Source organism: Pelophylax lessonae (assembly GCF_965119305.1).
Source record: "Pelophylax lessonae genome assembly, chromosome: 12".
Taxonomy (NCBI): domain Eukaryota; kingdom Metazoa; phylum Chordata; class Amphibia; order Anura; family Ranidae; genus Pelophylax; species Pelophylax lessonae.
The window spans coordinates 94,458,897-94,472,635 of record NC_138779.1 but is presented as its reverse complement, the minus strand read 5'-3'; the positions used below and the strand labels follow the sequence as shown (position 1 = coordinate 94,472,635).

The window sequence follows — 13,739 nt, the reverse complement described above, 5'->3', positions numbered from 1 at the left end:
TGTCTATAATCCACCATCAAAATATCTGTATTTTTTTCAAAATCTTGCAGGACATTAACAGTGCAGAAAATGTCAACTGTGTACCATCAATCAGTTGTAAGAAAAGGAGAAAAAACCTTACATGTTCTACCACTGGGGTGGTGTACCTGTTACAATGCCCTTGTGGGCTCCATTATGTGGGCAGGACCAAGCAAGTCCTGCAGCTTAATTGATATATCTCTAATTTATTTTTACTCTTTTTATTTTGATTTATATTTTATATTTCTTGAGGCTGGCCACCAGTTTTTTTGGTGTCGCTGGCAATTTCTTAGGTTGGTTTTAACACTGAGACATTAAATGACATGGAATGAGGTCCTGGCCTCATTACTATGCACCTCTTTATTTACCAACTAACAGTGAACAGTATAATAATTTAGGCTATTTATCTTATATTTTGTTTATTAAATGTTTTCCATTTCATTTCTAGTTTAATAATAGTTTTTTTAGTAATAATGATCTCCTAACAGAGGAATCCATTTGGTGTTGTATGATTTTTATCCACTAGATGCCACTTCGATTGCAGTGAGGTGACCCCATTGAAATAATTGTGACACTTCCTGCAGTTGAATATAGCTTTAAAAACATTTTAGACAGTTCCGCAACTATTGTTGTGAAGTCTGCTGATAATGCTTATTAAAACTTTTTATGTGGATCTCTCAATATTAGAGGCCACTGTAATCTAATATGGTGGTGTGACTCCTGACTATTTATGACACTTCCTGTTGATGAGGTCAGCTTTGGTGCATATTTTAATGATACCTGGGTGCTGTGGTGGTGCTCACTATTACCATTCCTGGGACACTTTTGGAAGGTAGTGGTTTAGATTTATTTCCAGCATCTTTTATTGCTTAGTTTCATCCACTATACGATCAGATTTTGAACAGGGTTCGAGGTCTGGTCCTATATTAATGTTTTGATTGGCCGCCTGAGACTCAGATTAAGGCTTGGTTAAGTTGTAATGTTTTTAAAGCGATGACACAGCACGTCCTCTAAGCCCTGGACAATGTCACCATATGACGAAATGTGTAGGGCGGAGCAACGTGCCGACTTCATTGCATTCCTTAAGTCCCAGAAGGAAAGTTTTCTGCTGTATCACTGGCCGGCGACATTGATATTAAAGGCGATTTTTTACTATTCTTGATGTAGGTGCAATTTTGAGCTTCTCTAACAAGGTTTTAAAGATTTTACACAATGTGGAGCTTTGGGGATGTCTTACAAAAACACTGGATGGTTTACTTCCATGCTGTCAGAGGATCCTCAGATGGCACCAAAAGGCCCTGGCTGGGTGTGTAGCCACAAGTGTCACTGACCTTCCTTAACAGGAGGTTTTTGTGAGCTGGTAAGCAAGCCCTTTATCTGTATTGATGGTGCTTCAAGTGATCACACATTCCAGGTGGTGGATGGTGGCGATTAGAGATGTCCCGAACTATTCGCCGGCAAACAGTTCCCGGCGGACATCGCTTGTTCGTGTCCGCCGCTGCGGGCGAACATATGCGATGTTCGGTCCTCCCCCTATACTTCATCATTGAGGCAAACTTTGACCCTGTACCTCACAGTCAGCAGACACATTCCAGTCAATCAGCATACCCTCCCTCCCACACCCTCCCACCTCCTATAAAAAAGCAAGGGCAGCATCCATCTTAGATCATTCTGAAGCAGTGTGTTAGTGAGAGCAGGGAGAGTGCTGCTGCTGCTGTTAATAGGGACAGTTGTTAGATAGTGTTCCCTCACAGTCAGCAGACACATTCCAGCCAATCAGCATACCCTCCCTCCCACACCCTCCCACCTCCTATAAAAAAGCAAGGGCAGCATCCATCTTAGATCATTCTGAAGCAGTGTGTTAGTGAGAGCAGGGAGAGTGCTGCTGCTGCTGCTGTTAATAGGGACAGTTGTTAGATAGTGTTCTCGGTCCTCTCCTGCTGTAAGGACAGCATCCTGACAGCACCCCAAAAAGCCCTTTTTAGGGCTGGTATTTCAGTCATTTTTTATATATATATATATATATATATATATATATATATATATATATATATCTATTGTGCAGTTGCCTGCCTGCCGTGTGTGAGAGGCCACAGACCCACCACAGACTGTACTCACTCATATTGGGTGGCACAGTACCTTGCAGTTTAAAAAATATTTTTTTTTTCCTGTCATAATTGCAGTTGCCTGACGGCTGCCAGTGAGTGTCAGGTCCACAGAGTGTACTGTGCCCACTGCAGTGCCCACCACTGATTTATACGGTGGCACAGCACCTTGCAAATTAAAAAAATATATATTTTTTATAATTGCAGTTGCCTAGCTTGCCAGTGAGTGTCAGGTCCACAGAGTGTACTGTGTCCACTGCAGTGCCCACCACTCATATATACGGTGGCACAGCACCTTGCAAATTAAAAAAAATATATTTTTTATAATTGCAGTTGCCTGGCCTGCCAGTGAGTGTCAGGTCCACAGAGTGTACTGTGCCCACTGCAGTGCCCACCACTCATATACGGTGGCACAGCACCTTGCAAATTTAAAAAAAAAATTTTTTTTATAGTTGCCTGCCAGTGAGTGTCAGGTCCACAGACTGTACTGTACCCACTGCAAATGGACTGTTTGCGGTTCTTTGCGGTGCGTTAAACGGGGAGTTTGGTCTGTCAGAGTTTGGTCTGTCACTGTGAAGTGGGCGTAACCCTTACACTACCTGATTGATACAACATCATACCTGATCGTATACACACACTGGATGTTTTAAAGCACGTTATTCCAAACAATTGAGGAATGTTAGGTGATTTATGCCCTTTATGTATTAAAACCCGACTCTGCGTCAACTACGTAATTTTCCATGGGAGTTTTGCCATGGATCCCCCTCCGGCATGCCACAGTCCAGGTGTTAGTCCCCTTGAAACAACTTTTCCATCACTATTGTGGCCAGAAAGAGTCCCTGTGGGTTTTAAAATTCGCCTGCCTATTGAAGTCTATGGTGGTTCGCCCAGTTCGCCCGTTTGCGAACTTTTGCGGAGGTTCACGTTCGCCGTTCGCGAATGGCAAATTTTAGGTTTGCGACATCTCTAGTGGCGATGCCGATGTATTGACAAGAATACTCTCATCTTGAAATCTAGTTCACTATCTTGGATATTTAAATTTTCATGATTACTTGTGGTTTGTTTTAAATAGATAATCTCATATTCAGCGTGACTCTAAAAAGGCTTTTTATTGTTATGGACTGTGTATATATCTCACAGGAGAATTGCTGCTTAGATAATTGATATACTATTTGGTCACTTTATTTCATTAGCACAGTTTTTTCTTCTTTTTTTCCTATATTCATTATTACATCATTACATTATACTTATTATATTTACTGTAAATGCAAGCATCTTAAGTTCCTGAATTTTGCAAGATATCAGCCTCTTGCAATCTGCAGTACAAACTGTACAGCGGAGCTGCGAAAGGGGAGGGAGATGCAGTACTTCAATAAGCTGATAGGAGGAGAGAACAGAGTGACAAAAAATGAGCTCATCAGTGTGCTGCCTCTCACTGTCCATTCTCAGGGCTTGGGTTGGAAAGAGAACTATAAGCGAAACTGAAACTGCAGCAGAGACAGGGCTGTGCTGTGTGGCAGAGATGTGTAAAATTCAGGGCTGGATGGAAAAAAAATAGAAATCCTTTGGCAAGTAAAACAGCTCTCATATATACATTTTATATATCTATTCAGGTGTATGTCTGGTGTTCAGCTTTAAAGCAGACCAACACCAAAACATCTTAAACTTCCAATACTTGCTGATGTTTTATGCTTCCAAAGCAGTCAGTCAACTGACTAGATGCCCAAGGATTGGTAATACCTTCTTAGCTTAAACCTGAACTAAGGGTTGCAAATACCTCCTCTTCAGCCATGTGATGTCTGGGAGCTCCCGCTAATTGTCTGGTTCTGTCCGATTATCAGTCCCCCTAAGCAAAGATCACATAATCATTCCTATAAATGTGAATAGGTTACTGGTACAGTAATAGCGTATAGCAGATTTTCTTTTAAAGCGTAACTCCACTTTTCTTGAGAAAAAAAACATTCTCCTCTGGGTGATCTCTGTACATTGCATGACCAGTTGAGCAGCTGGAATACCCTACAGCCAGTAGTGTTTGGTGTCTGAAACAGGGGGCTTATTGGAATCTGGGATCCCCCCCCCCTTAAGAAATAAGCTTCTATAGAAGATTCTTGACTCCCGCTGAATATTGGGCCAAACAGGCAAAAGATTGGGCATTCGTCTGAATGCCTGAATAGCCAATGTTGGCAGCACCTAAACAATATGATCTCTGATTATATGGGGTTTAAGGTGGATGTGGACACCCTTAGAATGGACAACCTCCTAAAATTTTGGGTGTTATGAATGGGCCATTGAGCATGACCAGTTGAGCAGCTGGAATACCCTACAGCCAGTGGTTTTTGGGGTCTGAAACAGGGGGCTTATTGGAATCTGGGATCCCCCCCGGGCTTATTGGAATCTGGGATCCCCCCCCCCCTTAAGAAATAAGCTTCTATAGAAGATGCTTGACTCCCGCTGAATATTGGGCCAAACAGGCAAAAGATTGGGCATTGGTCTGAATGCCTGAATAGCCAATGTTCGGTCCGAACCATTGGCTTGCCCCTAATTGTGGTGTGTGTCGCTTCTTGGTTGTATTTACAGTGAATAGACTCAACAGTCCTTTTTAGGACTACTTGTGTGTGTCAGTAACAACTTCTGTTGCTATTAAGTTGATCATATGGATGTAAGTCTTACAAATGGTTTAAAAGGCTTTCCTCATGACACATCATGAAGGAACTAGAGTCAGCATGGAGCCACGCATAGTAGTGCCAAGGACAGGCTTCAACGTCAGAGGTTTTCTTGTTTTTTTTTTGCTGCATTTAGTACATCAGAAGTTTAAAAAAAAAAAAAAAATCAACCAGTCCTCAAGCATAGTTGATCGGCTTACCTATTTAAAGATTAACCAGTGAGTTAAGGCACCTAAATATTAGACAGTGAGTTCCAAATCCTTGCAGATGATGCTCACAAATACTTTTTTTTCTTTGAAAATGGCCCCAAAAAATTATGATAGCACTACCATCTCTTGCCACCACTGCAGGCCTGCTACCATTATCACATCCTGACACCATTACCAGTTTCTTCTACTGCTGCTGACCTGACAGCATAACCATCTGTTGCCACCACTGCATTACAATCTCATGCTGCCTTTACTGCCCTATTCCAGTGTTTCTGCACTGTCAAGGTGCCACACCTAATGTTTTCACAGTTGGTTTTCTGCCAAATTTGTACAATTTTTTTCTGCATAGTCATTGGATTGGATAGGTTTTGGTGCCAAATTGAGCAAGACCCCACCCCACCCTGATTCTTCCTGAATAGGACAGCTACCCATCTGTTGTTGATGGGACCCTCCGCCATATTGTGTCATTCTCCTGGCCATAGGCCCACTCTTGTCACCTGAACAGTAATTGAGGGAAAATCTTCCAATGGGAACACTAGTTTTGTGACCCTGGTGACAACCCAGGATTCCCTCACTTTTGAAGGGATTTCCTCTCACTTCCTGTTTTGGCTGTGGGACAGGAGGTGAAGAGAAATCTCCCCTGTAGAATACAGATAGCAAAAAACCCAACGGGGGTTAGAACCCTCCCTTAAGGCCCGTACACACGATACGAAAATTGGTAGTAAAATTTCGTCCGACGAACGATCTGCCGATCTTCGGATTGTTAGTATAGTGCTTCGACAGCCGATTACGAATTTTTGGACGATAAAATCTGGATGTGCAGGCTATAAAATTTTTATCGTACGCCAACACAATGTCCGATTTTTGTTTAATTAGTACAGTCTTAGTCCGAAAAAAAATCGTAAGAGCAAGACTAGGCATGCTCAGAAATGAAAGAACACATACAAAACAATTCAACACATGACATCACTTTTGAAGTTGAATTCTGTCGTATGGGAATTTTCATATGAAAGTAACCTCTTCACTTTCGATATGAGACTAGCATGCAACAAAAATCGGACCCAAGATTGTTCGATAATCTGATCATGTGTGCGAGGCTTTTTATCCAAAATGAAAAAAAGTTTTGCCTTTAGTTCTACTCTAAAGTGATTCTAAAGGATCAAACATTGTTTTTTTTTTTAAATAAAAAAACATATTTTATCACCATAGGCTATCTGCATGGAGCTTTCAGTCCTTGCAGCAGGAATCCGTAGATTTTTGCTGCTAGCTTTCCCAATGTGGCAAAGCGCCTGTGCGAATTGTGCCTTAATGGGTTTTTATTCAGAATAATTACAAGCATAGGTTCTTGTTAGCAGCTGGTTTGACAGCCCCTGAAACTGGTAAATTCTATGTTTGACTTTTGGACCTGAATGACGACAGCAGCAGGGTGTGTGTGACTCCATGAAAGAATCTACAGCACAATTAATAGGCACAGCAAATAGCAGGTCTTGGTGAAACCCATACGTGCAGTCTATGTACAGATGAAAAGGCATTTTAACAGCAAAACCAGAAAATAATATTTGGCTACTTTGGATGATTACTACCGTAACACAACAGGCCCTGACTAACTGCCCTGTGGCAACATACTGCTCCCCTGGCACCTAACCATCAGCAAAAAAAAAAAAAAGAGCTTCCCAGTCTGACATGCACAAAGTATTGGATTCCAAGGTGGAGAGTTATCCCTAATCAGACTAGAAGTTTTATGGAGCCTAGACCCAGCCCAGCAACTTAATTACAATTTTTCCTGGCCTCCGGTCACAAGACATTTAAGGCCTTCAGATCCAAGATGGGGTTAATGCCTTTGAAACCTTTCCTGCATTGGCACAATTGCAATAGATACTTGGTTCAAAATGTCTGTAACGGCAGAATAGAGGTCTGCTAATCTTTGTGGAACTCTTTTTTGACTTAAAGTATGGGAGAAGATTTGTCAGTTTGAGGCTTATGCTTTTTGTTCTGGGGTAAATGAGTACTCCTACCACCAGTGATACCTTTATAAAATTGTCTAGTGAGGATGCTTCAATTTCTTGAACAACTAATGGCTTAAATACAGCCATCACTGTCCAGGGCTCCAAAATGCCAGGGTTCTTATCCAGCCCTACCATCTCTACATGAGATCCTGATATGCCCGGCCTTGAAGAGGTGGACATGGAAGGGTATAAAGAAGACCTAGAGGCAGTTTTAGAGAAGATTGTGGAAGATTTCTCTCCCCCAGACTCTTTTTTACCTGAAGCAGGAGCTTCACGCAACATGCTTGCAGTGGTGGACATGCAAACCTCTGCATAAAAGCCTCGACATTGCCACAGCCGATTTTCCTCTGTCTTGCCATGTCCCTTTGGGTACAAAGAGGCCTGCGAAATCTAAAAAAAATCCAGTTTATGAAAAAATAGAATGGACAATTTATGATTGTGCAATTTGGGAGAAGATGCTCCCTCCTCCCAATGTATTTCTGAGCTCTATCCAATGGAAAGAGTATCCCAAATAGTGGTATGTCCTGGTAGCTGATCCTGTCATTTTAGTCTTAAACATTTCACTGTACCAATTAAAGGTGTTCCTTCATTCAAAGATTCTACTGATAGAAAGTTTAAGACGCTCATCAGTTTTTTCTGTGCTTTGCAGGCTAAGACAGTTCTTGTTGACAGTGCACTGCCTTTTGGCCTATCCTCTGCTTCCAGAGCATTCACAAAAGTCTTAGTACCTCTTCTTGCACTTCTAGAAATTCAGAACATCCAGATCACAGGCTATATGAACTGTCTTCATCTGAAGGACTCATTTCCCCTGCAGCTATCTGCTAGCATCCACATGACTATTCAGATGCACCAGGCATTGGTTTGAGTAAATAACTTCCAAAATATCTTCTCTCAAGCCTTCTCTTCACCTAGAATACTTGGGTCTGATCTTGGATACATCCTAAGAGAATGTTTTCCTACCAGAGAAGAAAATGATCTCTCTCAGAACTCATGTTTAGGAATTGAGGTCAGAGACAAACCCCTCAGTGAGATTCTCCATCACAGTTCTAGGCCTCATGGTAGCCTCCTTGGAAGCAGTTCCATTTACCTTATTTCATGCAAGGCCTCTCCAGCATAACATCTTGTCAGCAACAAGCATGCTCTTTCTTTCAACTTACCTGTGCTCCTATCCAGCCAGGCAAGGAACTCTCTAGCTTGGTGAATCTTCAGTGCAACCATAACAATAGGCAAGTTCTTCCTGCCTTATTACTGGAAAGTGATAACAACATATGCCATTCTTTCAGGCTGGAGAGGATTGTTGCAGTCCCTCACAGTACAGGGAACATGGTCATCAGTTGAAGCCAAGTTATCTACCAACATCTTGGATCTCAAAGCAATCAAAATGGCTCTGCAACACTGGGCCTACCTTGTAATCCCTATCAGAGTGCTAACAGACAATGCCACCCTGGGGTCTACATCAAACAACTAAGGGAGCACTAGGAAATATGAAGCCTTGGATGTGGACATCCTGGCCCCCAGATTTAACAGCAAACTACCTCTGTTTGTGGCCAGGTCCAAAAATCCTCTAGCACTGGCATTAGATGCCTTTATAATCCTCTTGTCTCAAGTAAGGATAATCAATGCCTTGCATCCAGTGTGTATTCTACCTTGTCTGCTCCACATATAAGAGCAAAAAAGGGAAGAAGCCAGCAATTTTCATTGCACCTAGCTGGCCCACAAGAACTGAGTATACAGAACTATAGTTACATAGTCGCATAGTTAGTCTGGTTGAAAAAAAAAAAAACGCTCCTCTCAGTTCAACCAATAAAAGGAAAAAAAAAAAGAAATTTACAATCCTATATACACAATCCTATACCCACAGTTGATCCAAAGGAAGGGGAAAAAAGCCACAAAAGCATGATCCAATTTGCTCGGCAGGGGAAAAAAAATCCTTCCTGCTCCCCTAAAAGGTAATCGAATATTCCCTGGATGAACTTTATTTATAACTATTAGTATCCAGTTAGATTATGTGCATTTAGGAAAGAATCCAGGCATTTTTTAAAGCAATCTACTGAGCTGGACAGAACCACCTCTTGAGGGAGTCTATTCTTACTGTGAAGAAGCCTTTTTGTATTTGAAGATTACATTTCCTTTCTCCAGACGTAAAGAATGCCCCCTTTTCTTCTGTGATGACCTTAAAGTGAATAAATAGCTGAGCTAATCCAGACATTCTTAGACTTCCAAGAGATGATCCCTAGCCTCTTGCCATCAGGCAAGACCCGCAGTTCCTACTTTGCAGAAAGCTGGAAAAGCCACTTCCATAAAGAACTATTATCATACCTGGAAATCCCTCTTTGCCTTGTGTGAAAAAAGGCATGTCAATCCCAGATAAGCCTTTGTGCCATACATTCTGGCCTTCCTTCAATCTGGATTTGACCAGAATTTAGGCTTAAAATACCTAAAAGAACAGATTTTGGCCTTGTCCATTCTCTTTCATAAAACACTGGCTTCACTCTCCCTGGTCAAATCTTTATACAAGGTTTTTCTTGGATCAGGCCTCCCTTACAACACCCTGCATTTCCTTGGGACCTCAGCTTGGTTTTCTTTGCACCAAAGAAACCACCCTTTAAACCCATCAGGCATATCCCTTAGATGACTTTTCCCCCCAAGGTGGCCTTCTTGGCTACAATCACAACTGTCAGTTGTGTCTCAGAGTTGGTGCCTTTCTTTTACAAGGAGCCCATCCTGATCCTTCATAATGACAAGGTAGTTAGTTCTACATCTAAGGCATCCCTCCTTCCCAAGGTGATATCAGACTTCAACCTAAATGAGGGTATAGTTCTTCCATCTATGTGCCCTGCTCCAAAGCACCCCAAATAAATTGCTCTTCGTTGCCAGGATGTAGCCAGAGCCATTAGAGTCTACCTTAAAGCAGCAGTTTCTATCAGAAAGATGGACTTGTCCTGCTCCCAGGACCTTGCAGGGGACACCCTGCTTCCAAATCAACCATTGCTTGCTGGATCTCTAAAGCTTACACGCTAATGGACAAAATTCCTGTGTTTTTTTGCACCCACTCCACCAGATCAGTGGGTGTTTCCTGGCACCAGGTCTCTCTAGCCCAGCTAGACCACCTAATAATGTGTTCATATTTTTTAAGGTTTTATCAGATGAACATCCAATGTTCTGCTCATGCAGATTTGTCCACAATGTTCTTGCTGTTGGGTCTGTTGACCCATGGCTGTTGTTGGACCTGCTGCCACAGTCCTGTTTGACTAGTTTTTGCCCATCCCTCTCATTTATTGCTTGGGGAAGTCATAGGTAGATGAAGTGGGTAGATGGGTATCAAGCTTTAGCCTCTGAATCCATAGAGAGTGTGCTCCTGGCGTTTGAAGGCATAGGTGACATCCATGCCAGTGACGGTCTTCCTCTTGGCGTGCTTGGTGTAGGTGACAGCATCACGGATGTCATTCTCCAGCAAAACTTTCAGCACATGACCAATGTTTTCTGCTTCAAAGACTGACTAAGCCTGTTCCCTGTATTGCACAAGTAAAATAAGAGTAATTTTGACTTACTTGTATAAATATATATGTTGGAGCACAGTACAGGAAACAGGACTCCCTCACTTCTATTACTTGGTTAGATTGCGTTGCTTGCTACAAAACCAAGGACTCACAGAGTGGTGAAGGTTAAACGGACAGCACTCTGGGTGGCGTGTCCTCAAAAGCTTTGCCAGTGTTCAATCACCTGAAGGGATGAGCCTATAACCCAGGGACTCTCAGCCTGTCTCCTGTACTGTATTCTAAGGTATGGAATATACAGGTAAATATAAATATCTTTAGTTAACAATGACCTGACAGAGGCTGTAGTTCGGCTTTAATCACGGATTTAGTTATTATTGCATGTAGAAAGCTGGTATTACAGAATTGTGAGTGCATTTATTTTATTGCAATTACTTACTGTGGAATTAAAGCTGCGTTGTTGACTTTCTGTATTTTCTGTCTGTTTTTCCAGAATGACTGTGGTGAGCTTTTTTGTGTTGTTACTCAGCTGGGGATCTATGGGACTTGAGATGGCCACTGCTGTGGTAAGTTTACATATCTGAATGTTAAACCATTAGGAAATCACACAGCACCTAAGCACTAGGGTTTATAAGGCACAGAGTATAAAAAAAATACAATTGTATACACATAATTTTATTTTTACATTATATATATACCTGTATATATACCGGTATATATATAATATCACCTATTATTGCCTTAAAACCCAAAGTGCTTAGGTGTTGTGTGATTGTAAATAGTAATATAGTGTGGCGCCTTTTATACCACCCAATATTGGGAAATATTTTGTTTTTTTAATCTGCAATTCTGTTTGTGACTTTAGCAGTAAAAACAGGTTTTATATGTACATACTGGCCTTGTCAAAAAATATTTTTTCAGAGTAATATTTTTCTATAACTCTGACTCACAGGGTGAAAACCTTGTCTGGGGTGGCAGGCTGAAAGGAAGGCTTACCCTGAACTCTGGTATTTTAAGCATTAGGATGGCAGCTGAAAAGAAAGAGAGGATGTGACTTGCCATTTCCTGCATCATATACCTTGGGGTCTTTACAGAAGATGATAGAAAAGCACAGGGCATGGGTTGAAACTGTGACTAAACATAGGCTGTGTGTTCACAAAGCTGCTAATACTGGGTTTATCAGTAAATGTAAACTATCCAATATAATACCAAAAAAGTGATATTTTACAACAACCAAAATGTATTTTTAGGTAGAAAAAGGTTATTCTAAACAAGAATTGTCATTTGTAAAGTGTTGTTGCATGCCCATCTCAGAATAGTTAATTCTTGATTCATCTACAGTTTGAGTGTTTTCCTACTTGATTTCCTCTTCTTATCAAATGGCTAATTTACTGAGGTTGATTTACTAAAGGCAAATAGGCTGTTTATGCGTCCATCATCCAATCATGTGCAATCAAAAGTGCTGTTTTTTTTTCTTTTCCTTGCAGGGGGATTGGGTATTCTTTATAAAGTAAATGTAGCACTACTCCCATGGGAGGTGCTGGTTACGGGTTCCCCTGGGTTACCATTAGCAACAGCATGACAATTAGGCATTTTCCAAGTGATTATGGCTCAGTCAGTAAACAGTCCAGTAGCTTTGGTTTTTATGTTTTATTTGGAATTTGGATGGGAAAGGGAAAAGTGGGATACTCCAACTTTATACACTATACACAATATGCGGGGACAACTGGAAAATGTTGAATAGCGCTGGGTAACGCTGAGGGACGCTAGTCACGGCTAGGCCGCTGTTTCAAATTGTCACGGACTGTGATGCAGAACTGAATAAATTCCCTGAGGTAATCTGTACTCTGAGGCAACTGAACTGTACTCCTGAACAACTTCAGGGCCCTTCCTGGCACCCCTTTTGTTCCTAATCTTCAGGGTCAACTACACAGCACCCCCTTTACTGATACACTCCTTGTGTGAGCTAGCTCCTTGATCCCCTGACTTCTCTGGAGTTGTCCCCTCTCTTAAGCAGACCCCTATGCAGATCTCCTGGTACTCACAGTACTGTTTTTCCCAAGATGACTCTGCAAGCAGCTCCACTTATCAACACTCTGGATCCTCTGCAGCTCAGCTCCACACTCCTGGTTCACTAGGCCTTCCATCTTCCTCACACCCGCAGGATGAGTTCAGCTGTCCACCTCCTCCTGGGACTTTGCTCCCACCAAAAGACACTCTGCTTATGTGCCCTCTGTTTTTATCACCAATCCCATGATGCACCTCTCCTCACCTCACCTGTCTAGGAGGGTGCTACATAAAGTATCATATTTACTAAGTGCTAGGGCAAATTCCCCTGAAAAGTGCAGCTTTCCTTGCAAAGTGAACAATCTGTTTACCTTTAGTAAATCAACCCCTCTCAGTTAAAGGCAACCTTCCATGAAAGAAACAAAGACTTTAGTGGCCTCCTTCTGCAAGTAGCTGGGCTTCTTGCCCGCCTGGTATTCTGACACTTTAGCTTTATTACTCTATCCCACTGACCCAGAACAGGTTTGCAGATAAGGAGCACGGACTTTGAACTGACATTTCCCAATTGTATAGTTGATCCTTGTCAGAGATCCAGATTTCACTGAAAACAATAAGTCAGCATAACAGTCAGTCACAATTTTTTACCCACATATGTTACCCACTACACTGTACTTAACACTCATGTCTTCTCCTCCACAAAGCTTAGAGTCTTTTTGTTAGCGACATCCAGGTGTGGAAAGACAGCTTTTAGCACTGAAAACTACAATTTTGAGACACAGTGTTCCAATACTACTGAAAGAAAGTGCACTGAGAAAAAGACAGCAGTTGCAGAAAACATTATCACCTTCATACCATGGGGCATCCATTTTGTTGGCTATAGCCAATTAATTTACCAAGAATTATCATTTTGTTTTGCTATTGGAAGGAAGGAGGAGTAAAAGGTGGGAGCTGAAATTTCTAACTCAATATTCCTGGAATACAGGCTACTTTGGATTTACTGTACAACATGCTCCTATTAAGTGCCTACTAAAATTATTTGGTATTCCAACCAGAAGTACTGCTTACAACAAATTATATTTGTGTCTGGCAACGTGCTCATGGCTCAGAATTTAAGGGTAGTTAAGGACGGGGTCAGTAGTTCGATATCAGTTTTTGCAGATGACACAAAATTGGGCAGGGCAATAACTGCACAGCATGAAGCAGATATCCTACAGAATGACCTGGACAAAATAAC

General features: G+C 41.7%; 1 protein-coding gene across 2 annotated transcripts in view; it reads left to right on the top strand.

Moving 5' to 3' along the window:
• TTYH1 (tweety family member 1) overlaps positions 1-13,739 on the top strand; it is a 311,500-nt gene that overhangs the window by 249,473 nt on the left and 48,288 nt on the right. For both annotated transcript variants that reach the window (XM_082274354.1, XM_082274355.1), the window contains exon 6: positions 10,992-11,064. In XM_082274354.1, the coding sequence (XP_082130480.1) occupies positions 10,992-11,064 (73 nt within the window). The remainder of the gene's footprint in view (positions 1-10,991; positions 11,065-13,739) is intronic.